At 37.8% G+C, this 27644-nt stretch overlaps 1 protein-coding gene across 2 annotated transcripts in view; it reads left to right on the top strand.

The window, feature by feature from the left end:
• The window catches only part of LOC121854810 (ornithine decarboxylase 1-like), a 43473-nt gene extending 21506 nt beyond the window's left edge, over window positions 1–21967 (top strand). For both annotated transcript variants that reach the window (XM_042349605.1, XM_042349606.1), the window contains exons 5-11: window positions 524–600; window positions 834–1006; window positions 5381–5582; window positions 8239–8391; window positions 14265–14456; window positions 17234–17448; window positions 20771–21967. In XM_042349605.1, coding sequence (XP_042205539.1) covers window positions 524–600; window positions 834–1006; window positions 5381–5582; window positions 8239–8391; window positions 14265–14456; window positions 17234–17448; window positions 20771–20987 — 1229 coding nt within the window. In that variant the 3' untranslated portion in view covers window positions 20988–21967. The remainder of the gene's footprint in view (window positions 1–523; window positions 601–833; window positions 1007–5380; window positions 5583–8238; window positions 8392–14264; window positions 14457–17233; window positions 17449–20770) is intronic.
• Window positions 21968–27644: the final 5677 nt, after the last annotated feature.

The following is a 27644-nucleotide window of genomic DNA, read 5'->3' as shown; positions in this document are numbered from 1 at the left end:
ACGTGAAGCAGTCCTTCGGTGGTCAGTAGTGAATGAATAACACTGTCAGGTGCACCGATGGGTAGCATCTTGCTAGGGGGAATGGGGTAACCCAGCTATCTTGCACTTTAATGGGAAAGGCTTAAGAGAGTTCAAACAAATAGTGAAATCTTAAAAAATAAAACTCCTTTCACTTATTATTTTTCTACAGTCCATAAGTTCTTTTCCATTATAATGGGAACTTGTACTGTAGTTGTTTTTAATAGGGCGTAATGTATGGAATTTGTTTTGTGATTATTTATTTTATAGGTCTGTTCTTGTCTATGAAGCCTTATCCATCACAACCCTTACTGAATTGATAGTAAGACACTCCATTCCTTGCATCTTAAAATTAGAATTAACTGGCCTGGCCATTGGTTCACTTGTTTAAAAGAAAATAAGTTTAAGATTCTTTAAGCTTTGTATTGCACTTACCCATTACTAGTTTTTAATGAATGTGAAACTAAGGTCATAGTAATGTAATCAACATTTCTGGCTTCAACAGCTGTCAAGTGCAATGATGATCCGACTGTCTTGGAGATTCTAGCAGCCTTAGGAACAGGATTTGATTGTGCATCAAAGGTATGTATACTGTAACACTTTTCTGATAAGGTACAGTACAGTACTGTATGCGTAAAAGATGAACCATGAGTGCCACTCTTTACTGTTTAGCAACAAATTCATTCGGAGACTTATTTTTATAACCTAGTTCAGGATTATGGAGAAATATTGTTTGGTAAAATGATTATATATTTCTTCCCTTAAACAAAGTTGACATATAATTTTGTTATGTTCAACCCCTGTTTGTTAATTAGGCGGAGATGCAGAAGGTGCTACAGATGGGAGTAGATCCTTCACGTATCATCTATGCACACCCTTGTAAGCCTGCATCCCACTTGCGTCAAGCAGCAAAGTTCAACATCCCGCTAATGACCTTTGACAATGAGACAGAACTTCTTAAAGTGAAGACTTACTACCCTGAAGCTCAGTGAGTACTTGAATTATATTATGATTTTGTGAATTACTATACCCTTTTATGCTAAGCTGGCCCATAAACCCCACCCCTCGTCTATAGTTACAAACAGCTGATTGGTTCCCCTGTGCGTTTTACCTCCTCTCCAGATTGCGCGTGTATAAGCGTGTATTTATATTGGCCCTTTATGATAGATATTTAACGTTTTTTAACATCCTCTCTGAAGTGCTAATGCCTTGAAATCATTTGAACTTTGATAGGTCAGATATTTGCACTATTTTATATAGTGACAGGTCTGCTTACCAACTGTGTACACATTTAGTTTTAATTTTCTATTAACCAATCAGCTATTAGTATATAAGAGGGGCGTGGCTTATGGGCCAGGTTAGCGTGGAAATCCTATAGTTAGGTGCATGGATAAAAAAGGTTTGAGATGGTACAGCATGCCCTTCGAATTCGCGGGGATTGGGTTCTCAAATGGCAGCAAATGGCCAAATCTGCGAATAACATTTGCTGACGGGGAGGGGGCGTAGATTTTTACTTGTGTGCAAAGACATGTACAGGGTATACTATATTCACCTTTGTGTTTGCCCTTAGGACAATTATTTCTTTTACCTGTATTGTTTGTGTATGTAAACACACACACAAACATGCTACATCCTTGACCACCGAAGGGTCAAGACGTACCTGGCGCTCCTCTCGGAGCAGCCAGCTCAACTGTTAAGTTGGCCCATACCAACCCCTTCCCCTGAACCCTCCTCCCCACCGGAATATCAACAAGTTCTCGCCAGAAGTTACAATTTCATTTAGGAAAGGAATGGAACCAGTGTTAAACAGAGGTGAACAGTGCTTAAGTCAGTGAGAACAACTCAACAGTAACAGTCGTACCCAAGTTAACCTTCACACAATGAGGTCCCAGGTACCCAGTGATAACGGCCCGTGAGACCCAACAACAACCAGCGATGTGTTAATCCGTCTACGATAGGAAGGCCTGGGACCAAACCTCACTCGTATAACACCATCTGTGAAGGAATTACTACACCACGTGAGACCCCCTCATAACACCATCTGTGAGGGAATTACTACACCACGTCAGGTCCCTCATAACACCATCTGTGAGGGAATTACTACACCACGTGAGGACCCTCATAACACCATCTGTGAGGTAATTACACCACGTGAGGTCCCCCATAACACCATCTGTGAGGGAATTACTACACCACATCAGGTCCCTCATAACACCATCTGAGGGAACTACTACATCACGTGAGGTCCCTCCTAACACCATCTGGGAGGGAGTTACTACACTACGTGTTTGCTGTTCAACACGTACAATCTTACATTAATCTCTATGTTCACTGTATGTTCCTTTACCTTTCTCTAATGAAGGCTTTTGTTAAACCACCAATGTATGTAATAAGTCATTTATGTCCAATGTATATTTTCAGCCTTCGGGCTGTGGAACTTTTTCAATAAACCATTAATTATTATTATTATTACTCACTATAAGAGCATCCCATTCCCAACCATTTTAAAAATTATCAACAATTTGTAACTAACCAGTGTATTCACTCCCAGTCAATCTTACTTTTTTGCACTGTCACTTGAAATGCCCTGTAGTATAACCTTCCCCCCACTTAGTTATTATATATCATATTTGTCAATCAAGTGACCCATTCCCCAATTATGTAACTGTATATTTTCAGCCTTCCGGCTGCCATGCTCTTTCAATAAACCGTTTATTATTATTATTATTAAAATACATACAAATAAATGAAAATGGGGAAATCCTCTCACAAATAATAAGAAACTCGACAACAAAATTTAATGTAGAAAAATGCGAGTCTATCCTCAATTCAATTCCGTGCTTTGTTATTAAAGTTAAGTTGGTGGAGTTGCCATACGCCGCCAGCACCAGCTGGGTTGACACATAGATCAAACTTACAGAATTTCTTTTGTAGCCATCTAGCCAACCCAACATGAAGGATGTCGGTAATTATGGTGTAATACTGTATACTCTTTCACAATATGTATGTAGGATGGTGTGTACATGTAAATGAGTAAAAATAAATGAAGGTTACATATATCTACCCAAAAAAAAAATTATGAGTTGAAAAAGCATAACTACATTGACATGATAAGCACTCTTCCATCGGTAAACACTGCCTCATGCCTCATGCTGCACACACACACATGTAACTGAGTTCACTGAATTGTAGTGGTGGTTTAGGTTCTTGTATGTTTAAATTCTTGAGTTTTATTGTATTTTAGGTATTACAAAGTTGATAACTTCTGGACCTTAGTAAAATGGTAAAGCATATTTTTTATTTATACTGACCCATTTCAGGCTCCAGTCATGGGTATGGAGTTTTCAACCTGCAGACCTTCTGTCTGTTGAGTTGTGTAAACCAGACCATTATAAAATAGGATTACAGAAACTTCTATTTATGCTAATTTATATTGAGTACAACAGTCGGCCCTAAACATACGCGGGGTTTAGGTAACAGAGATACCTGTGAATGTTAAGAATCCGCATATTTTTGCTGCCCCCCCCCCCCATTTCCTTATTTACCGTATATACCTGTGTGTAGTTCGAGTTTTTAAGAACAAATTTTTTGGCAAAAATTGGGGGTCGACCTCTAACAGGTAATAGTTTCGTTAGGTTGAAAAATATTACCAGTAAACAATGGAAATGACGCGCCACCAGCTGTGAGTGTCGGTACAGTTGCCAGGGCAGATCTCTTGTGTCATCATAGCAAGCCCAAATTAGCCAAATGCATGGTATGGTAGCACAGGACGATGTAAAACATAAAGTATTCATTTTTTAAAGTTTATTTATACAGTAGATGCATAAATTTTTTTTCATTACATTTGAAACATCAATCATTGTTAATTAAATTTGAAACAAAAGAAAACTACTATACCGTATTTCTAAATACCGGGTATTTTCATTAAAATATTACATCACAAGTATATTTTACCTTAACTGTGACTGAATGAATATATTCTCAGAAATAAATATGGAAATGTAATATTTTTGCTGAAATGACGTACGTATTACTGTGGAAAGTGGGATAAAATCATGACGAAAACAATGACTTTCGCTTTCTTTCGTTGTTCAAAAGATTTTACCGTAATCGCTTTTCGAATGGTTTTCAGTTAAAAAACTGTTGTATTACAATAATATTCTATCCTAATTCACTTGAATAAATACTACGATACTATATTTCTGAATATTTTCATTAAAATCCATCAAAATCATTTTCCTTGTCATCGTCTTCAGCACCAAACAGCTCCTCCCAGTCTTCTCCTTGAACAGGGCTAGAGGGTACGTGTTTTTCGAATCGTTTTCAGTTAAAAAACTGTTACATCACACGTATATTTTACCTAAGCTGCGCCTGAATGAATATATTCTCAGAAATATATAATAGTTTTGCTGAAACGTGATGTATTTCAATGTAAAATTGGATAAAATACATGACGAAAACAAAAGACTTTATCTAACCTTCCGATGTTCAAGAGATGTTACTCGTTTTTTTTAATAGTTTTCGGTTAAAATACTGTTATATTACAATGATATTCTATTCATACTGTACTTGATATAATACATTCACGGAAATGTAATATTTTTGCTGAAATGACGTACGTATTACAGTGGAAAGTGGGATAAAATCGTGACGAAAACAATGACTTAAGCTTTCTTTCGTTCAAAAGATGTTACCGTAATCGCTTTTCGAATGGTTTTCAGTTAAAAAACTGTTGCATCACAAGTGAATTAGGATAGAATATTATTGTAATACAACAGTTTTTTAACTGAAAACCATTCGAAAAGCGATTACGGTAACATCTTTTGAACGAAAGAAAGCAAAAGTCATTGCTTTCGTCACTTTCCACTGTAATACGTAGGTCATTTCAGCAAAATTATTACATTTCCATATTCTCAGAAATAAATAGTAGTTTTGCTGAAATGTAATGTATTTCAATGTAAATTAGGATAAACTACATGAAAACAAAAGACTTTACCTAACCTTCCGATGTTCAAGATATGTTACTCGTTCTTTTAATAGTTTTCGGTTAAAATACTGTTATATTAGTGATATTCTATTCATACTGTGCTTGATATAATACATTCACGAAAATTTAATATTTTTGCAACTACAATGCTGATGTCAACACAAGCGTGGTTTCAGCGAGACTGACTGACTGAGGGAACGCGGGGTGGCACGGGCGATGTGTGTGTGTGTGGTGTCTCGCGCGATTTGAATAATGTATATTACTTTGAATGTATATTCCTCCAGCTGCAATCCGTGTAAGTTAAACCCGTGTATGTTAAGGGCCGACTGTTTTATATATGTTTTATAGATTAAAAAAATATATTTCTGGACACAGGCTTGTTCTGCGTTTCCGCTATGATGCAAATGATGCACAGTGCCCCCTGGGAATCAAGTTTGGGGTGCTTCCACAAGATGCTGGACCCCTCCTGGCCACAGCTCGATCATTGGACCTCAACATTGTGGGAGTTTCTTTCCATGTTGGCTCTGGTTGTCGTGAACCTGCTGTCTACTATCGTGCTATTGCAGCTGCTAAACAGGTGAGAATACTGTATTTCCTTTCTCACCCATTTTCCTACTACAATACTTAACAAAATAGCTGAGATTGACCCCTACGCCCTGGGTGAAATTCCGGAACTTTCATCTAGGGCGCCCCTGTTGACGTTCCGGAACATGTGCCTTTTCGCGCCGTTGTTTGAATGCCCCACGTGGTTATTTCGTTCCAGCATGACTATTTGGTGGTCACGCCACATGCAGGGTAGTGTGGGTGGGCTCAGTGCAGTTATTACGCATTAGCATGTTGCCATGGAGAGTTGTCCCTCAACCTCTCGTGGTAAAAGTAGTGTTGTAGTGTAGTATTACTGGAAAATAATGCTATGATTATGTTATAAATGTATTTATTTGTGAAATTATTATTCCGATAATTATTTATATGCATTACTTGCTCTCTCAAACACAAAGACAGCCTTTTATGGAAGGCCTAATTTTGTTCTTTCATTCAAAATATAAAATTAGTTCCTTGCTATATGATTGGCGAATAACAGTATGCCTCATGAGCCTTTATCAAAAACCTTCATTCATGTTGTCATTTTGTTTCGCACAAGAATTGTAAAGATGCTATTTTTACCGAGTGTACATAGTGTGGTACTGTAGTTAAAATGATAAGATTGCCAACTTATTAGTAGATAATTAAGGAGTGATACAATACAACTACAGGAGATAAAAATCTATTAAAGCCCTTAGTATCCTCACCTCCAACTGAGAACTACAGTCTTGCTGCATTCCATGGAAGGGTCATGGTCAACAATGAAATCATTCACCATCTTTACTTGACAAAATGGTTCACCCAAATTTTCCAAGCTCTAGCCTTCTTGTTGTAATTCCATAATGTCTTCTTCTTCATTTTCCTCGGTACGTTATACTAACTCTTCCAAATCTTCTTCTGTAAGTTCCTCTCCGTGCCCATCAATCAGCTCTTGCATGTCTTCAGCGGCCATGTCCACAAACCCCTCTCCACCCAATTGACGTGCAAGATTTACTCTGTCATTCACATCCTTTACTATGGACAGAAATCCCTGAAAATTATTCACACACTCGGGCCATAAGGTGCGCTAACAAGCATTCACTGTCTCTGGTTTGAGTTCAATGAATGCTTCATTGATGTTGGTAATGCAGTCCACAATGCTGTACTTCTTCCAACACTTACTAACATCAAGGTCTTCATCCATGGCACTACAGATACAACCAAAAGTGCGGTGTGTATAATATGCCTTGAAGATGCGTACTACACCCTGATCGAGAGGCTGGATAAGAGTAGTGGTGTTAGGGGGTGGGAACACCACCTCTACACCTGGAGGGCTAAACTGTAAACTTTATGGGTGGCCTGGTGTTTTGTCTATGAATAATAACACCTTGAATTCCATCTTCTTGGAAGCAAGGTAATTTTCCACTTCTGGGATGAAGCATTTATGGAACCAGTCCAGGAATACTTGCTCAGTTACCCTTGCCTTTTTCTTGGACTGCCAAAACCCAGGCTAAAAGTTCTTGTTTATGCCCTTTAAAGCCCTAGGGTTTTGCAGAGCAGTAAAGTGTCACTCTGTCCTTGGCTGGCTTAAACCCAGAGGGATGCCTCTCCTGCTTGTTTGTGTATGTTATACCAGGCATTTTCTTCCAATATAAACCAAATTTATCAGCATTAAACACTTGCTCTGGTATATAGCCTTTCTCTTTTATTATTTTCTTTATCTTGGCAGGAAATACACTTGCGACTGTGTGGTCAGCTGATGCGACCTCCCCAGTCAGCTTCATATTATGGATCAAGAATCTTTTCTTAAAATTCTTGAACCAACCTTCTCTGGCAGTAAAAGTTGGTTCAGTCACTGCACCACCCTTCACCACCAGTTGACTCATAAAAATGAGCATAAAGACTTTTAGCCTTTTCACGAATCACATTGCTGGCGATCGGAACATTTTTGTGGTGCTGGTCCTCAATCCAAATGTTCAGTACTTTCTCAGTTTTACTATGTTTTTGTCACGAACAACCTGCGCCACTTGAGCAATCGCTTCAACAGAATCACGAATTGCTTGTTCATTCTTTCTTATGTGCTGCACTGTTGATTCGTTCACACCAAACAGCCGACCAACCACGGCAGCACTCATCCCCTTTTAACTTGTCTAATAATTAAATTTTCTTTGCCAGGGCCATCACTGACTTTTGCCTTTTATGTTTCATTCCACTAGTATCACTAGCACTGACACTTGGCAGTCTTTTCGGGGCAATTTTCACAAAGAAACACTTAAGTTTTCAGAGTATGACACGGGATGCTAGGTCACGGGTACTGGGTGAGGGCAAACAGAGCGAGATGAGACTCCGCTGCCACATGGGGTGACTCGTTGTGCTGCGGGAGAAGGCTCACATGCTAGCCACCCGAGCCACCAGCTGCTTACAGCGAATCGTCGAAATCGTTAATCATAAACCCGCGAATCGGAAGGGGATAGTGTAATGCTGTGCAAGTTCTTAACCAAAGCATGGTGCACAATATGTACCTGACCACTGGAATTGTCTTAGTAAACAAGATCACCAGAACTAATTATACAAGACATACCTGTAATAACATTAATAATGAATTTTCTTCTTTATCTTTCTGTTAATGATTCTATATTTCATCAAATCTTATTCACTATATTTTGTTTCAGTTGTTTGATGAGGCTGAGGCTCTAGGATTTACCCCAAATCTGTTAGACATCGGTGGAGGTTTCCCTGGCTGTCGCAACTCTCCCCTGGATGAAGTGGCTGACCATGTTAACAAGGCACTGGATGAGTTTTTCCCTGAAGATACTGGAGTTAAGGTGAGGAATGACACATTAGAAATGACCAATTAGCTTGGTAGACAATTGTGTTTGTTGTACGTACAGCAATGACACATTAGAAATGACCAATTGGCTTGGTAGACAATTGTGTTTGTTGTACGTACAGCAATGACACATTAGAAATGACCAATTGGCTTGGTAGATAGTTGTGTTGGTTGTACGTACATCGGAACTGAGCTCAAGTTATTTACCTTCACGTGTTTAATTTCTACATCAGTAAGAATACCTCAGAATAGTTGGTTGTTTTTTTTTTTCACTTTTGAAATGTAAAGCATTTTTAGGTTAAATTATTACCTGTACATTCATGGATATGATGGTTGGGTGTTTGCCCATTGTCTCTGGATTCATATCTTCATTGAGGAGGCAATATTTCATAGAGACCCAGTGTGAGTGTACAGTGATATCCCTGTTAGCCTGCATCAGAAACAAAATACGATCTCTCAGAATTTTGTTCCCATGGCCAGAATAGAGATATTTTCCCCAGAATTTCTTGAAATGTCAAGAAAAAATTCTGTTTATGGGAGAGTTCTGGGGATCAAAGAGTCTGGCCAACTGAGATTACTGCAACGTGTTGTAAAAACTCATGTGACTCACAAATATCCAAACCATAGAGGAAAATACAACTATCTCAGTGTGACTTATATGTGATGCCAGGTCCACGACACAGATGCCTATGATGTACAGTATACTAGATAAATAGATATGCAATAAAAATTTTATACAAATTCACATTGATTTAGATTGTGCATAGACAATGCAGAAATACAGTACAAACAATGCACAGTATTAAGGATAGTGCAGGTATACAAACAATGTCCTGAGTACAGTAATATCTCCGTTAGCCGGAATCTCTCAAACCCGGAAATCTCGTATAGCCGGAATTTAAATTTGCTCGGAAAATCATTCCCAAAGCTGGAATTTTCCCCAAATGTCAGGCTTTCGGAACAAATTTTCCGAGATTGAAAATCGAGAGAATTTTCTGAAATGTCTTGAATAAAGATAAAAATTTAAATATTTTTTTTTGGGGGGGGGCCTGACCTGACTCCAGAGGATGTGGGGTGGGGGGATTAGTGGTCTCATATAACTGACCTGATGGAATGTCAGGTCACCATTTCTTGGGTGGGGGATTAGTGGGTCTCATGACCTGAAGATGTCCTGAATAAACACTAAAGCTAAAGTATTTTTGGGGAGATTGTGATAAGTACAAGTATAAATAGCAAAGTTGTATCCCTTCAACATTATATTACATAACATTAAAATATGGAGTGAGAAGGTAGAAAGGTGTGGGTGATTAGAGAGATGGAGTGGAAAGGAGTGATAACATGCACCAGTGTTGCCAAGCGATAAGCTCCTCAACAGCTGATCCTTTAATTCGCCTCTGTGCAGTCACACAACAAGACCCTCACTGGATGCGTGTTATCTTAATTCCCATGTGTGTGTGTGTGTGTGTGTTTAGAGCTTGCCAAGCACATTATAGGATTTGACTAAGTTGTTGAAGAGTGTGTTCAAGAGTCAAGTGGTGAGGTGACATGCCAAGACACTTACACAGCACACACATTAACAGCACTAATAAACCATTGTGTTTATAAGAGTTTACATTATAATTGATATTTTAAAATTAATTGATACATGATGGCTCGACTGGGCTGCTTTCGCACTTAGACAACTGGTCAATGAATAAACCAGGGCATATGGAGACGCATTATACACTAGTGATGTCAAAGCTTCGAAACTGCAACCAAAACATAATTATCACAACCTGTATTCAAATATACTAAGATAATTACTAAAATTATTATGTCTAATGCAAACTAAGGGATGTTTATACTGTACTCAAATTAATTGCTATCTTACAAGAATTCCAACAATGCAAGTTATATTCTCCCAAGTCAAGTCAGTGACATTTTATAAACGAAAAACTTAAGCTCCCTGCCTTTCATAATCCCTGAGTATGCATTAATTTCCCCTCCTGGCTGTCAACACCCCCACCTCTGCCCCTCCTCCCAGCCAGCAGTGGGGGAGTAGATGACGTTGATAACGATTAATAGGATGAATTTTGTTTTAGGCTTAAAGTTTTCTTGTATAAAATGTCACAGACCTGACTTAAGATAATATAACTTGCATTGCTGGAGTCCTTGCAAGATAGTGATTAATTTGACTAAAAACATCTCCTAATTTGCACAAGAGATAAAAGTTTTAGTCCTTTAACTTAGTACAAAATGAGTACAGTACTATGCTACTCAAAATTATAGCTAGCTTTATCATGGAGAAAACAGGTCAGGATAATATGGTATCAAATGTCACAGAGTATTTCAAATAAATTCTTCTACAGTACCAGTACCCTTCACATACAGTAAAATACTTATTGTTACCTTCTAATTCAGTTTGTCATATTGGAAACGTCTCATAGAGGCTCATTATGGTATCAAATTCATCTCTTTAACACAAATACAGTAAAGATTATAACGAGTGTTGTGAGCGAGGGAGGAAGAGGGAGAAGGGTCCATTGGGGGGTAAATGTGACCGAGCCACCCCCTCCTCCCCCAAAGGGCCGCCTCTCTGTTTGTCTACTGTACTGACTCATTCATGGTACAATATTGTTTACATATTTGTTTTTCATTAATTAGTAAAGATACGTTACTGTAATAATCTGTGCGTATTAATACCTGTAGTACCCTTCATATACAATACAGTACAGTACTATGTATATACCTCTTAGGTAAAATATGTCATTCAAGACTCCTTCAGGTCATAAGACCCACTAATCCCCTACCCAACAATGGGTGACCTGACATTGCTTCAAGTCAGGTTAGTAACATGACCCAATAATCTCCCACCCAACCTTCATCACAAGTGTTAAGACGTGATTAGTTATGTATTACAGTCAATTGAGTGAAGTGTCTGCCTATTGTAGGCTAAAGATGACAGGATCTGCTTGAGTATCATATATACAGTACACAAGAACACTTGCCAACATTGCGACTAACGAGCCGATCAGTGGCGAAGAGGATAAAAGTAACACGGCTCTATTCACGCCTGTATCATATATTGTAGAGCTGGGGTTTTTTTAACCAAACTTTTTGATGGTATTCAGGATTACTTTGATAAAAAAAAGTGGTCTGTCTAACGAAACTAGAACTGATTTTACTGACTCCGGTATCAACATATCCTACGTTATTTTTTTTATGGAATTCCCAAATTCCTATCACAATATCATATAGAAATATTTTGTTTAAAGATATCTTATTAAGGATCATTATGGTATTAATTTCATCTCCTTATCACAATTAGCCACGCTTGAGTGGGGGCTGATCACCCGACCCTATCCCCGAAAAAGGTTTGCTTCCGTCAACACCCACACCCCTACATCACACGCATACACCTCTACATCACACACAAACACACCCTCCAACGACCACCACACACAAATACCAACACCACTCACACACACACCCTACAAGGGAATTAAGACACATCTGTGTGTGTGTAACTGCATGGTAGCGAGTTAAATATCAGCAGTTGGGCACTTGTCAACACTCATTTCCACTCCCTCTCTCTAATTACCCACAATTTTCTGCTTTCTCACTCCATATTTTAAAATGTTATGTAATGTACTGTTGAAGGGATACAACTTTGTTAATTTATACTTATATCTGTACTTACCACAATCTCCCTAATAATACTTCAGGTTTCGTGTTTATTCAAGACATCTTCAGGTCATGAGACCCTCTAATCCTCCACCCAAGAAAGGGTGACCTGAAGTTCCATCAGGTCAGTAATATGAGACCACTAATCCCCTATCCTACCTCCTCCTGACAATGCATCAGGTCTGGTCAGTTACACGAGACCAACTAATCCCCCCACAGCTCCATGGGAGTGGAAAATTACAGTCTTTGCTGTAACACAGCTTCATTCATGCCCATGTCCTATAGATTTTTAATCTTTAAATATATTTATTTAAGCAAACTTTTAGATAAACTATTCTGGAATATTATAGTAAAGAAATGAAGTTTCTAACTTAATTAGAACTGTATTTATGGATTCCAGTAGTTTAGACTCAAAGAAAACATCTCCAGCACCCAGAAACATTCTGGGGCTAGTGTGCATCTGTGCAAGAGGTCTCGTTTAGACACTCGGAAACTTTTCCCAGTAACTTTTCCCAATTGTTCCGGCTAACGGGGATATCACTGTATAGGTGACAGTGTTAGGGTGCACCCACTTGTGTATCTCACCCGATCCATCACAAAGTAGCTGTTTATAAAAACAAGAGTACTGTACAGTTAAGTTCTCGCTTAATGTCGGGGTTACGTTCCTCAAAATGCGACATCATACGAAACAACGTTAATCGGATCAATTTTCCCCATAAGAAATAGATAAAATACAGGGGTTACGTTCCCGAGCCTCCCTTTGCCCCTTAAAATACATTACATATACATACTGTAAATTCAAAGCTCTTTATGTGATGCCTGGTGAGGTGCTTGTATGCATTACTATAAAGTCACAGTCATTGAGATTTATAAGAGAAAAAGTTAAAACTCCTCTACATGACAGAGAAATAAATACCATTAGGTAACCTTGGTTGGCCAGCAGGCTGGGCCAGCAAGATTGAAGAGTTATTAAGGCTTAAAGTTTTTATTTTATAAAATGTCACAGACTAAAGTTAACAGAATATAAATTGCATTGTTGGAATCCTTGCAAGACAGCGAATATGAATATAGACGTCATATATTTTGCACAAGGAATAAAAATTTTAGTCCCTTAAGTACTGTACATATAAGTGCTGTACAGGTTTTTCAACTTATTTTTAGGTACATATAATAACTTTCTTCATTTATTTTTACTCATTTACATGCACACACTAATCCTAAATACATATTGTGAAAAAGGTAAATAAAATAATTGTCCTAAGAGAGAGGGTGATGCACCGTAAAAAGTAGTCCGTGACGACGCAAACAAGGTTGTACTGAGTCACCGGGACGTTAAACGAATTTTGGGTCTCTAAAGTTTAGCAACTTAGTACTGTACCGAAACACCGTTAAGCGAGGACTTACTTTACCATACAATTAGTGCTATTATACCTGGTTTATATATATATATATATATATATATATATATATATATATATATATATATATATATATATATATATATATATATATATATATATATATATATATATATATATATATATTATTTATGTAATTTTTTTTTTTTTATGGGATTAGCTCACCAGGACACAGGTCAATAACCCACCTCAGGGCCCGGGGGCAAAAATACAATCATAATAATAATACCCTGTAATAAGAATTAATAGAAAATTATACGTTTTTTTAAACAATATTAAATAAAATATAATAACAATAAAAGACCATAAATAAAAAAGATCAGTAGCTAGAAACGATATATGTTTGTTGTGTTGTCAAAGTAAGAGAAATAATTGAAACCCTGCAATTGTGTGTAAATGAGGCAGAAAGTCAGGTCAGCAAACTGGGACTTGGTCACAAATTTTTTTTGTCATATGGCAGCAAGGTCTACCATTAGACAATACATTATGCTTCCAATATCTTCCCAGGCGGTAGTACCTCCCTATTTCCTACTACCTGGGTAAAGGTATCTGTAAGATGTAGTCTCAGTAGAACCCAAAACCAAACAAATATATTTGAAATGCTTCATAGCTAAGCTTTGTGATGTCACAAATTATAACAAGAGATTACTGTACAATCTGCTGGTTGACCTGCCCTCACCTGTCTCTCATACTTTTATTGCTACATTTTCTCTCATTATTCCCTTCTTTGAGTTTTATGTATCCTTTGATAGTGGAAAGTGTATTTTTGTTTTTTCTTTGGGTTCAGGTTATTGCAGAACCTGGTCGCTATGTAGTGGCCTCTGCCTTTACCTTGGCTACCAGCATCTTGGCAAAGCGAGAAGTTTGTGACAACAATGGAACTATCACATCAGTTATGTACTACATCAATGATGGTGTTTATGGATCCTTCAACTGCACCATTTATGATCATCAGACTGTTCATCCAATTTTGCTTGAGGTAAGTTTTGACCACTATTTTGATTTCATACTGTAAATATATAGAATATATGTAGAGCACTGCCATGTACAGTTGGCCTTCAATTTATACGGTGGTTACATTCTTCAAGAGCACCTTGTAAAAAAATAAAAAATAAAAAAATAAATACTAAGGGCCAATAGGACTTAGGGATTTAGGCTCCAAGTTTGCAAGATAACCTCCCTCGTTCACCCAATAAGTTAATGTACACAGTAAAAAAAAAAGTATCACACAGGGGGGATCTACTGACTTCGTAATGATCCATACATCACCTGATGTGCCGGGAGGGTTGGTATGCGTACCTGTATGGCAAAGGTTTCCACCTACCTATGGTAGGGCCATATTAGTTACGTCCCACATGACCAGCATAATATCATCAACACCATTGCATTAATTATATATCTTACAAAGTACTATATACCAAGCCCACACATATTCCACTATCCTTCGTTCGTGGTGTCATATTGTTTCGCATATAATCTGTGCGGTACTCTTTTTACTGTGTGCACATGCAACAGTAGAAGAAATTTAACAGTTTTGTGACAGAACTGTATATGAACTTGCCACTAACCTTTGATGATGATGAGCTTCTATGATAAAGTCAAAGGTTTGAGAATTTGCCTGAACACTCTGAAGAATGTAGAGTGTAGTAGGAGACAGCTGAGTTGGTGTCATGCTTGTGAAAGATGTGATGCTTAATATGGAACGACTCCTTAGTGTGTGGATCAAACGCCAGACCCAATGTAATGTGACAATAAACGCAATTATCATTCGAGAGAAAGCAAAAAGTTTGTACATGTATAATGATTTGTATAAAGAGGAAGGTGCAACTTCTGAAGCAAAACCTTTTCAAGCTAGTAAAGGATGGTTTGAAAGGTTTAAGAAGTGCCTTAGTTTGTACAACATTAAGATGATTGGTGAAGCTGCCAGTGCTGATACAAAAGCTGCACATAAATATCCTGATGAGCTGAAGAAAATTATTGATGAAGATGCTACACTTTCTCTGTTTTACAGGTACTTTAACGGGCAATATTCAATGGATTTGGCACCCTGTGTACCACCGGCAAGACGGTGGGCTCGTAACACTTGTCTTGCCCGCGTTTCCCACAGTTTCTCTGCGGATGTCGGTCACACTAGAATAACCCGTTCTAGTACATCCTCCTTTCCACACACAGCCAAACTGTGGAATGCTCTGCCTCCTTCTGTGTTTTCATTCTCATACAATGTCTCAATTCAAAAAGCTGGTGTTCCGGCATCTTCTTGGTGTAGATTAATTTAATCATTTTCTTTTCTATTTTTAATTTCTTTTTACTCTTATTTTTTTTTTGCCCCCTAGGCCCTGCCTCTGGGTGGGCTATTCCCTGTATAAAAAAGGGGGGGGGGACAGTCAAGCAACTGGCTGGGTGACTGTGTGGTGATGTGAGTGATGAACTTACTTGTCTTGACATGAGTGAAGAGTAAGTTATATAGTGACTGTAGAAGAATGGTGATAAACAAAGTTTATTGTACACTTAATAACATTAACAACGTTAGAGAACAATGAAGTAAGTTAGTGTACAGAAACTAATAATATAACCAAACTGACACAAGTACAGTACTAGAGATTATTACAAACTTTCCTTAGGCAAGTGTTTGTGATAGTACTGTATCCAGTTTATGTAATTATCTGTACTGTACTGTACTATACAGTACTATACTACTATGGAAGCTTCTTGGTCCCAAATTTTTCAACTGACAGATGCAGTACTTTACTATACACAACCATGTACAGTACAAGTATAACTGGAGGGATTGCTGGGGGGGGGGTTATATTGAAGGCTGACTGGTTGACATTTTTTGTAAGGTTGTCTGAGGAATGTTATAAACATTTGAAGCAATTGATGAACTGTTCTCTTTTTCTGACCATATGATTATTCATATTACTTCACCAAAAACTGTTTTCTCCTTGTTACTTTCAAATGTCAATAAGAATTGTGAATAGATGTTACACTGTTTAAAGATAGGAGTTACCCATGTCAAACTTTCAGGATAAAAAAGTTCACTAGTAAGTAGGGTGTTGACATGGCACCTCTTAGATTTTTCTGACTGTGTTGTGCAATTATCTGCTCAATTATAAAATTGAGGCGCCTAGAATGGGAGTGGCGTATCTCCAAACCGCCTGTTTTGAGTAACTCACCTTTAAAGTTTATTTACCATAGAAACTACTGCATGGATTTCAATGAAACTTTCCACAAAAGTTGGACTTTACAAGGGATGTTGCCTAAGAAAATTGAGCCCCATATTCCACCTCCTCAAACACCCCCCACTGCCCCCCTAAAAATAAAAAAATAAATAAATATCACCAAATTTTCACGAAACTGGGTACGTATATTAGTTTCGTGCTCTTCCAATGGAATTCTCTACCTTGCGGCTGCATAAGCGACACTCAGTCAGGCTTGATCATGATGAACAAAGGCCAGTGAACACACCTGTGGCCATATCTCCAAATTTTGATTCTGGATCAAACCTTTCCCTTTAATAAATGTAATGGCAAAGTTGTTTATGTGTTGAGAAATTACAAGTTTCAGCTCTTACAAAAGACAGTGTACATGTTTTACTGTAGAATAATTTTGAAATAATTGAATAAATGGAAAGACAATTTAACCTTGTCATTTACACGTGTTAATGTAATTAGCCGGCTTCGTGATTATCTCGCACACAAAATACACTACAGTATATTCAAAGCAATTCTAGTTGACAACAATTTGTTTCTCTTGTAGGAACCTGCTAAAGATGAACCCTACATGCCATGCTCTATCTGGGGACCAACATGTGATGGCCTAGATCAGGTAATCTCTGAAATAAGGCTGCCAAGGCTTTCTTGTGGAGATTGGCTAATCTGGCCAGAGATGGGGGCTTACACCCTTGCTGCCGCTGGAACTTTTAATGGCTTCCCACTACCCAAAGTGCATGTTGTGGTTCCACATCACACCTGGTGAGTTGAATTTTTTGCTACTCTGCAACTCTGCTTCCTCTTAGGTCACTGACAAAAAAGAATATCCCACTGTACTAGACTGCTACATTTTAAATTTAGTTTGTGTGTTTCTCTTACCTTAATTAAACTAAGTTCTCTCAAACTTAAAAAAAATTATTCTATATCAGCAGCTCGGTGTGTCACTCTGTCACAGATAGAGAAAGTCACTCAACTCACTGGCTAGAGCTTTTATTACTCTGCCTGGTGCAGTGTTACACCTAAATCCCTTGCATTTATTCAAAGTTTGTTATGAAAATGTCTCACAAGATCAAAGTTACTGTAGAAGTGGTTTAGGTTCCTTAAGATTAAAAAATGAGGAGCACCCCCTTTAATATAAGGTATTTAAAAAAAAAATTAATTAATTTTGAGTTAGGGAAACAATTGCATTTTATGAAAAGCTAACATTCTCTACAGCCTCTATGTGGTGACTTGTCTGGCTGCCTGTTGGCTTGAAAGGTTACCCCATGAAAATGTAATGCACTCCCTAGTGCTCATTGGTTGCACAGCAGTGGCAAAACAAGTGTCAGTCTTTTTAATTAATGTTAAACATGAATTTTTCCTATTGAGCACAGAAAGACACATACACAAGTGCAGATTGGGCTAACTGCATTTTTTGTCCTGATGAGTAGAAAATTTATACAGTACAGTAAAGCCTCGAATAACGACAATAATGTGCCTTCAAATATTGCAGTGTAAGGTGAATCATCGTATTGTGAATCATTAATTACCATTAAAATAAAGAAATAATAATGAAATGCATTCCAAAGTCTGACTTTTTCATATCGTTTGTGTGGCTTTTTACCCTCTTTTCCCCCCAAAACAATAAAATTAATGAAAAATGCAAACTATATTCTTTAAATGATGTTAATGAATGCACCTTATACAATATAAATCAATGATAATATGGTCACAAAATAGGATATGGTATGCCATTGTTGTTGTCAGTGTTTACACCCATAATGTCAGTTATCCATCTGAAACTGAAGAAAATAAGACCCTGGTTGTTGCTGTAGTAAAATTAATGTAAAAAAATATTTATTTTTTAATAAATGTTATTTAATGTATACAGTAAAAGTAACCACTGATGATAAAGAAAAAAAAGGTGAGAGACTGATAGCGGAACGCCCAACGTATTCGCGCGCACTCAAGGAGACAGCGTCATTTATCTTCTTAAGATTCATTATTGTTTATTACTGAATATGTATTTGATTGAATTAATGTTTATATATTAAAACCCACAAGAGGAGACGAGACGGCATTGTTTTCATTAGTGTTTACACCTGTGCTGATGGTTCTATATATGAAACGGAAGAAATAAGACCCTGGTTGTAGTTGTAGTAAAATTAATTTAAAGAAAATTAATATGTATGTTTTAAGTAATGTAATTAAATGTTAATAAATGGGACAAATAAAGTAGCAAACCACTAATGGTAAAGCGAGACGGATTGTGCAGCGCCAACGTATATAAGCGTTCATGTAAAAACATATCGTCATTTCTCTACATAAGATATGAAAGCAACACATATTGTTATCGCTGCTGGCTTCAACTACAGTGCTGGCGTTGCCTTACCCGAGCAAACACTAAATCTCTCAGCCTGCGACCACGTGCGTCTCCCCCCCCCCCAAGTCGACCTGTGACCTTGCCAGATGTGGTGGCTGGGAGTGGGGGGTACAGACAAGAGGCCCTGATTCTGCCAAGTGTATGGTTTAGAGGGTGGCATGGCCGCTTGGCCTCCATGATACAGATCGCCCTCTCGAGTGATGCTGTGAGGACCAGCCCTCTGCTAGCAGTGGTGAACACCGACTCCCAATCCTGGCCGAGATTTGTGCTGGAACAATTTACACGGTACTGTTGTCCCTTGGAACACCATACTGGTTCGCATTGACCCGCACTTGTAAGTACAGCCAAGGTGATGACAAACCCCTTAGTACTGAAATATTGTGGACTAATTATGCCTACTCGTTTCTGCCTTATCTGGAGCAATAAGACAACGCGGAATGAAGTGTAACTAAGATTAATAGAGTTATGAACTTTGTATCATTTCACTATGCTCAATAATCTATTGTAATTGATATGAAATCGTGTGAGACTAACTAATTATGTATCTGATAGATCACCATGTAATACTAATGAACGCCTTGTTCCCTGCAGGTTTTGACCACATCAATAAATATTGAATGCGTCAAAAGGCAGGTTTCAATCATTCCTTTTGACTTGCCCGTCACCTCAACGTCCTTAACCAAGGCGTTTACACTTATTATTGTTCATATATGCTTTAAATAATACTTACGAATGTAAAACAAAGATTTTTATCCCCAATGGTGGTAAAGTCAAAAACACAAGGACAGCCAATGAATGTTCTTGTGTGAGCTTTTACTCAGATCAGTTTCAACTCTGGCTGAAGCTGTAGGTTCAACTCTGGCTTAAGCTGTAGCTTTTCATAAAGATGTCATAGTTGTTGCTGAAACTGTTACTGAACCTGAAGTTGTTGCTGCTGATGCTGAATTTGATGATGTTGCTGAAGTTGATGGTTTAGGCTTTCGAATAATAAAGTTGTCAAAAGAACCTTGCACAGCTGCTTTCTTTTTCATTATACATCTTTATGTAGAGGTCATATGCATTTTCCATGTCCCTGTTAATTTTAATGCTCCAATTTTTTAATGGATCCACTTCAGAAATTATGTTCATTGCTTGCTCCATATATCACCGGACCTCTCACCCTTTTCATATCATTTTAACACATATAGTTTCTCAGCTAGGCTTATACACTTTCTTTTAGCTTTTGAACCAGCATTACAATCACTTGCTCATGTTGAATAGGGACGCAAAAATGCCTAAAGAAACCTGAGAAAGTTTTGTTCCTGTTCAGATGCGTGAAAACAAAAGGCCGGCCAAGCTGCAACTGTTTATACTAGTGATGCTGGCCTCACCACTCAAACCCGGCAGCCTCCATGTGCAAGGCGTGTTTTTTTTTTTTTTTTAATACATACTGGGATTTAGTTATTATTCATATGAAAATGTAATTTTATTTTATTTTTTATTCTATTTTCGTCGTAAATACGAAGAAAATAACTGAGTAAATTGAATTGGGTCCTAAATTAACCAGGGTCTTAAATATGAATCATTATTAGTAGAACGATCGTTATCAGAGGCTTTCCTGTATTAGGAAAAGGTACTAAAATCAGTGTTATAGTTGGTTTTCACCTGTCATGTATTTACATGGAGGCTAAGAGATAAACACACCTGTATTTCATTTGTTATCTTGTGGTTTACTTTAAACAGGCTGTACTTGGAAGAGCATCTGGGTTCCACCGTGAACTTCAATTCAGTTGGTGGAGCATCATTTTTGGGAGGCTGCTCAGGCACCAACTTACCAGTGGCAGAGGACTCTGTATCATCCACCAACTCTGCCTACTGCTCCTGTGCTGCCACCTTTGACAACATCAACTTGGAGGAACAGTTGGCTCAACTGACAGTCATTGATGTTGGAGAAATGTAAACAACTTGCCAATTATTTTAAATATATCTTTCAGTAGAGAAGATTGCAGCAAAGGAAAGTATAATGGCAAGGTTGCAGTACAGTTAATGATTTACATCAAGCATTGGAATTTTGTTACAGTTGGTAATTATTTAAATTGCAAAGGATATTCTTCAATGATTAAGAGTATTTAGGAGGAATATACCTGAATGTCTCTCCTTATTCAATGCCTTTAAATATTTGTCTTATTGTTTCAAGTTAATCAGTATCTTAATTGGTTTTATTACATTGAAGTAAAAGCAGACTGTTTGGTTGCTTAGAAACAAATGTTATTGGAATGTTTTCATCTTTGAGTAAATTTAACAGCAGCATTTTTGAAGGGTTAATACTGTCAATTATTTGAAGCATCATTTCACAAACAGTGAAGTTGTCAGGCAATGATGTTAATAAAGAACACTGAAAACTTTCCATCTTCAGCGAATGTGACTGATAATTTTTATCAGGAAAACAGACACTCATTTGAGTTAATGAAGGTTAATTCATTTCTTTGTTTGTGAATTTTAATGAGTTAAAATGTTTGGAGTAAGTTATGCATTTTTTGAAAATTTATTTAAAGATTCTTATGTGTGGAGAAAGTCATGCATGTGTCTTGTGCTTTAAATGCCAGAAAAGTTGGTATGATAGCAATTTGTGACTGCTTACCTCCCATTCATAGTAGATAGTATTTTAATGTGTAATCCGTATTTTATGGGAATAGTAATTCAGTATTGACTTGTTTATCAGCTTGCCAGTTCAGACAACACACAGTAGTAGAATTACATGTTATTGCAGTTACAGTATTAATCTTTCCATTTGGCTCTTACTCCAGCATTATGACATTCCAAGTTCTCCTGTGGAACTTGTAACCCCATGGCAATGTGTATCTTGGCCAAGCTTACGGTACTGTTCATCAGTACTACCTTATGTGAATTGGCTAATTAAATATATCTGTATTGAAATTTTAACCTGTTTAAGTTTCACCATAGTAATGCAATTTTTATATATATTTTATGCCTCAATTATATACAGTATACATGAGGACATTGAATTGCATCTTTGCTCCTGTATGTATACACTTAGTCTCATCACCCCAAAGTTGTTGAAGCATTTATGAAAATAACAAATTGCTATAAAATTTTGTAGGTTTACAGATATACTGTAGTGCTCACACCTATCTCTGAATATTTGTCTTCCATAATCATTAACTTAGTGGTCACAGAAATTACAGATCCTGTCCAAACTTGTAAAGCTTATAAAAATGAGTAACTATTTATTGAAAGCTCTGCGAGAAATCAGGGAAATTTTAGAAAAAAAATGGTAATTATGGTGAACTCAGTAATGTTCCTTGTGCCTGTATGATGTTAGACCATGGCTTTTGTGGCCCTCACATACAGTATGTACACTATCAAGAAGTATTTCATGGCTAGTGACTGGGAGAAGGTGCCTGTACAGTAGTACCTCAAAACCATCAGATTGTTTTGTTTTTTTCTCATGTTTTCTCAAACTTACTTTTCAATGTTTAGTGATACTATTTGAATATTTTGTTCTTATTTGAAATCGTAGTCTGGATTCTTTCACATGAGCATTTTTTGTTACACAACTTGGAGATCAATGGAGTTCAATCTGACCTTTCATGCATATGTGTGCAGCAAACTGTAAGATCAGGATTCTACTTTCTTCCATCTGCTGATGACAGCCAGGTGTAATCACATGCCCAAAATCATGCTACTTAACTAAGACACAGTCTCCACACACACACACACATCACTTTTGATCGTGGATTACTTAAGCGACAGATTGACGGTGTGGAAGGGACTTGAACGGCGGGTGGTGATTAGCATAGTCTTCCTGCTTGTTACCCTGTATAGTCAATTCCCAGAAGAGGCCTCATTTTGTACACAGCGTGTTTGACTTCCCCTGCATACTTAACCATAAAGCATAGATAACAAAGGGACAGACAAGGCAAGATAAGAGAACAGCATCTCCAGAATCTATCAAAGCATTTGAGGGTACCAGACAGTTTATACCTCTACAGTATACTACCATATCACCCAAGGTCCCAACAGTGGTATGCAGTAGTAAGATGGGCCAGACTCCAACCTGCTGACTGCAGGTGTCAAAGAATTTTCAAGCTTTACAAGACAGAGAGTGGCATGACCTTCACCCTCTTGCCCTGCCCTCTGCAAGAAGCGCTGAATTTGCTGTGCACTGACCTTGCTAAGCCATCCGCCTCCACCAACTGCCTCTGTTATCCTGGTAATTGTACGTGACAAGTGATCTCCAGCTATGCTACCCACGATATTCAACTGCGTGTTCACCAACCTCAGTCATCATGGTCCTGTGCTGGCAATGTTATGGCAACTAGTTCCTTTCATTGATCGCCAGTAGCTGTTTATGTGTCCACAACAACCCAACTCAACCTGTGTTCCAGTCAGCTGCTACTGTTGTATGATTGCAGTTCATTCCAACGACAACTCCAGAAGTGATTTGCTGTCATCTAGTCGTCTTCACCGTCGGTGCTGGGTCCAGAGTCGATATCAGTCACGACCCTACAACTTGCATCATCTGTGGTGGCCTGTGATGATGTCTTCCTTGACCACCATCGCCTACAGCTAAATATTAAGTACTGTATATGTCTTCTTGATGGTTGATCATTATTACACTAGACTGATCTTCACTAAACTTACTTTTGGGACTTTCTTCCAAATCAAAATTATCTGGAAGCAGTTCCTTTTCATTCTCTCACTTTAATAGATAGAAGAATATTGCTGATGTACAAGTTGGTAAGATATTGGTGTCACCGAACATCTAGGCCAGATGACACAGCCTCTCTCTACAGTCTCCTAGGCCTCACAGAACATGTCACTTAGCATATACAGTATTACTTTCTGAAAACTATAGGTTACCAGAGAAATGATTGGTTATATTGGACTGAAACAAAATAATAGCAATCTTAAATGTGCAAGAACATGTATGGATGTATCTGCAGTTGGGGGGGCATTGTAATTCTATACATCTTTACACAGCACACAGGGTTAATCAGAGTGGTTGCTCACCAAAGAGTTTACTGTAATATGAGATATAAAAGTTAATAGTGTAAATGCATGTGTACTGTATAAAACTGTATTTGATCTTTATAGCTGCCAATTACAGTAATGAGATGAACATACACAGTACTATAGTACAGTACAATGCTGGTGAAATAGTGTTTTCAAATTGAATGGTCACACAATGTATGCACAGGCTACAATTGGTAAACAGTAAAATCTTAATTTCTGTAATGCCATTTTACCAGACATGCTGGTTTTACAGATTGAAAATGACCAGCTGGTAAAATGTGAGTTTGGCGCCCTTTGCTGTATATAGTCCATTTTTTTTCCAATTTAAATACTGTTTAACCCCTAGGCTTCGGGTCACGTCATATGAAGTGCATCTGTAGAACTTCAGGACACGTCATATGTCGTTTTGATCTCTTACAGGCCTGTTTGAATAAAAAGTGCGGGCGTGGCTAGTTTATGTTGCCAAATACAGTGGAGGTATTTATCTTTCACTCACTCGCACATGAGAGCTTGCCAGTCTCTTTTCAGTAGTTTCTCAGCTTTTGTACTGTAGGTATCTTGCCCTTGGACTTGACTCACTTCACCATGTGTTTTTACCCTCCCCAAGCACAAGTCTAGTATCATGATCAATTACTGGAGTAGTATTAATGATTGTTAATACTGTAGTGTAAATAGTAATAACATAGTAAAACTAATGTCCTGTACTTCATACTGCCTACAAATTAGTGTTGTTTAATTTGTACTATTGCACCACACACACACACACACACACACACACACACACACACACACACACACACACACACATACATGCCCCTTCACGAAAAATGTCGACTCTTATTAGCTTGTGTTGCCAACCTGTGGATATGTATTTGTTTCCTGTTTATATCATGCATGGTCAGTTTGTAAGACTAGAATTTTTAAATGTTCCCAAATATACCTGAGTAGGGGGTAAGGGGATATATCGACCACAGCCCGAAGCCCAGGGTTAAGGATATTTTTAGGGTAAACAAGATTTTGCTTAGGTATTAAGTCGTTAGGTTTCAGTAATGTCTAGTTTGATAAAGTGGTGTAGCACTGTAGGTAAAGCATAAATGAATTTTGTCAATGACATTCTCTCACACACACACCACCACTCCTCGCCAATTACCGTACAGTTGTTGCTGTTTTAGGACATTTTTGCAGTAAACACTGTTTTGCTTAGATACTCTTTAGTATTGCAGCTAAAGACTTAGTAGTTGTGAAGTGTGGATACAAGAGTTTATGGGTTACAAGTTAAGACATGTAGATAGTGGCAGTGTTCACAAGAGAGGCTATGAACAACCTCCCTGCATTTGCAGAAAAACAGTTTGACAGCACTAACATACGGTGAGTTCTCAGATGATTGTGCAGTATTATAACCAAACTGTTAAAACTCAAGATTAATAAAGAGCCCAGGCCCTGATAGTGTGAATCCCAGAATGTTAAGACTGTTGTGCAAAAAGTAAGCAGAGCCCCTTAAAATCCTGTTCTGCAGATGCATGGATGAGCAAAAAGTACCCAGTGCCTGAAAATTTGCATATGTGAATCCTATATCCAAACAGTGATTGCATTGCATGGGCAACTGCATGGACCATGAAGCATTACAGGAAGATCTCTGTCAGCTTCAGGAGTGGTCTAAGATTCTAAGGTATGGCTGTTGAGATTCAATATCACGAAATTCAAAAGGATACATTTACGTCATGCCAGTAGTAAAGAGTACCACATGTCCCAGCATGACAAAGAAACATCATTAGCTGAGGTCAAATGTGAAAAAGACTCTGGATGTGTACAGTATGTTGACAATGAACTGAAGTTCTCGGAACATTGTGAGAAGAAGGTGAATCAAGCAACTAAGCTAGTAGGTCTTATAAGAATTACGTTCACGTTGCTGAATGGTCTGTCCCTCGTAACACACTTTAAAAGTTGGGTGCTGCCCTGTTTGGATTATTGTCACCCTGTCTGGTGCCCGAGATATGCCATAGACTGTCAGATGATTGAGAATGTCCAAGAGAGGGCGATCAGACTGGTGCCTGCAGTACAGCACCTCAGGTACCCTGAGAGATTAGAATGCCTGCAGTTGCCTAGCTTATACCATAGATGAGCAAGGGGTGATTTAATAGATTTTTTTAAGTACTTCGGAGGGTATTTCTTAGTCAAGTGTTCATACCTAGACTTAGCAGGTACCTGCCACACTAGAGGTTTTAGCCTCAGGTTAAGGAAACCTCAAGTTCAGAAAATTATTATGGCAAACTATTTTGGAGTGGGAGCTATGAACTCTTGAATAATCTGCCAGTGACGGCACAAGTGTGAACTTGCTTATGACCAAATTTGACCAATACTGGTGAAGGTTCAAATACTGTCTACTGTACTGTATTCTAAATAAAAATTAGTGCAGTTTGCATTGAACTGCTGTAAGTGGCTACAGCTGTATCCTGTGCAACTCGCTACACTTATTTGGTATTTAAAACAAATTACTAGTACAGGTATACACTTGGAGTATATAATGGCTATACAGTAGTGTACTTTTAAATCATTACATTTGTCTCACAACCCAGTGACATTAAGTATGGGCATTAAGACACGGAAATTATATATGGTTGCGGGCCACCCTAATACCCTTGGTGGGCCACAGTTTCCCCATCCCTGCTCGAGGCACACAGGAAACTGTACAGTACTCTCACGGCCTATGTACACCATACACTGTATCTGCATTGTGTATATTCCTGCTGAACTGTGTCCTGTACCTGCATAGTTTATATACATGCCTAGCCAATTGTACACCTGTATGACAATTTCACTGAATATTATTATTATTAACACTATTTTTCAAACTTGAATAATGTAGCCTGATCTTCAAACTTTTTCCATTGCAGCAGCCTAATCTTAAAGCCCCTAGTCTTAAGTTTCCAACAGTACCTCGATAGTTGTGTAGTTTTTAAGTTGTACTATATAAAAAATAAAAATAAAAAATCCGGACATCAATAAACTGGTGAGCACAGAATAAGATGTGAGCAAGTAGTGTCACTGCCAATTCTGTTACAACTTGTAAAAACTGTGATGTTTTTTATATCACTAATAAAATATTACCTTGTTAAAAAAACTGCTGTACAATAAAAAAAATAATGGTGGAAAGCTATGGCTATCGTTATCGCTCTTACTGAAGAACCAAGGGGAGAATATTCCCTTAAGTAGGCAAATATTATATTTTTCTGCAAAACATACCATGTGTTGGTTTGAGACATTTTTCCTATATATCTATATTTGGAGACTACATATAAATTTTTATTGTTGAATAATCTGACTGGTGTTATCACAATATCAAGTAAGGTGCAATTGGCTTAACTGAGTTTATACATAACAACCGCTTGGTGGCGACACTGTTCCGGGATATAAAAAAATTAACAAAGTGAGCTATCCTCCTAGACTTCAGACCCCCTGATTTGATTCACAGTCGAGTCGCACCTCGAGCTTTGTGGACGAGCATCTCCTGTTCTGATATTTCCTGACAGTACAGTAAGTGTTCTTGTTTTTAGAAAGTTGTATAGGACTTATCTTGTAG

This window comes from Homarus americanus, unplaced genomic scaffold (assembly GCF_018991925.1).
Source record: "Homarus americanus isolate GMGI-L3 unplaced genomic scaffold, GMGI_Hamer_2.0 scaffold53233, whole genome shotgun sequence".
Taxonomy (NCBI): domain Eukaryota; kingdom Metazoa; phylum Arthropoda; class Malacostraca; order Decapoda; family Nephropidae; genus Homarus; species Homarus americanus.
Note: the sequence above shows the minus strand (reverse complement) of the source record. Positions and strands in the feature narration are given on the sequence as shown.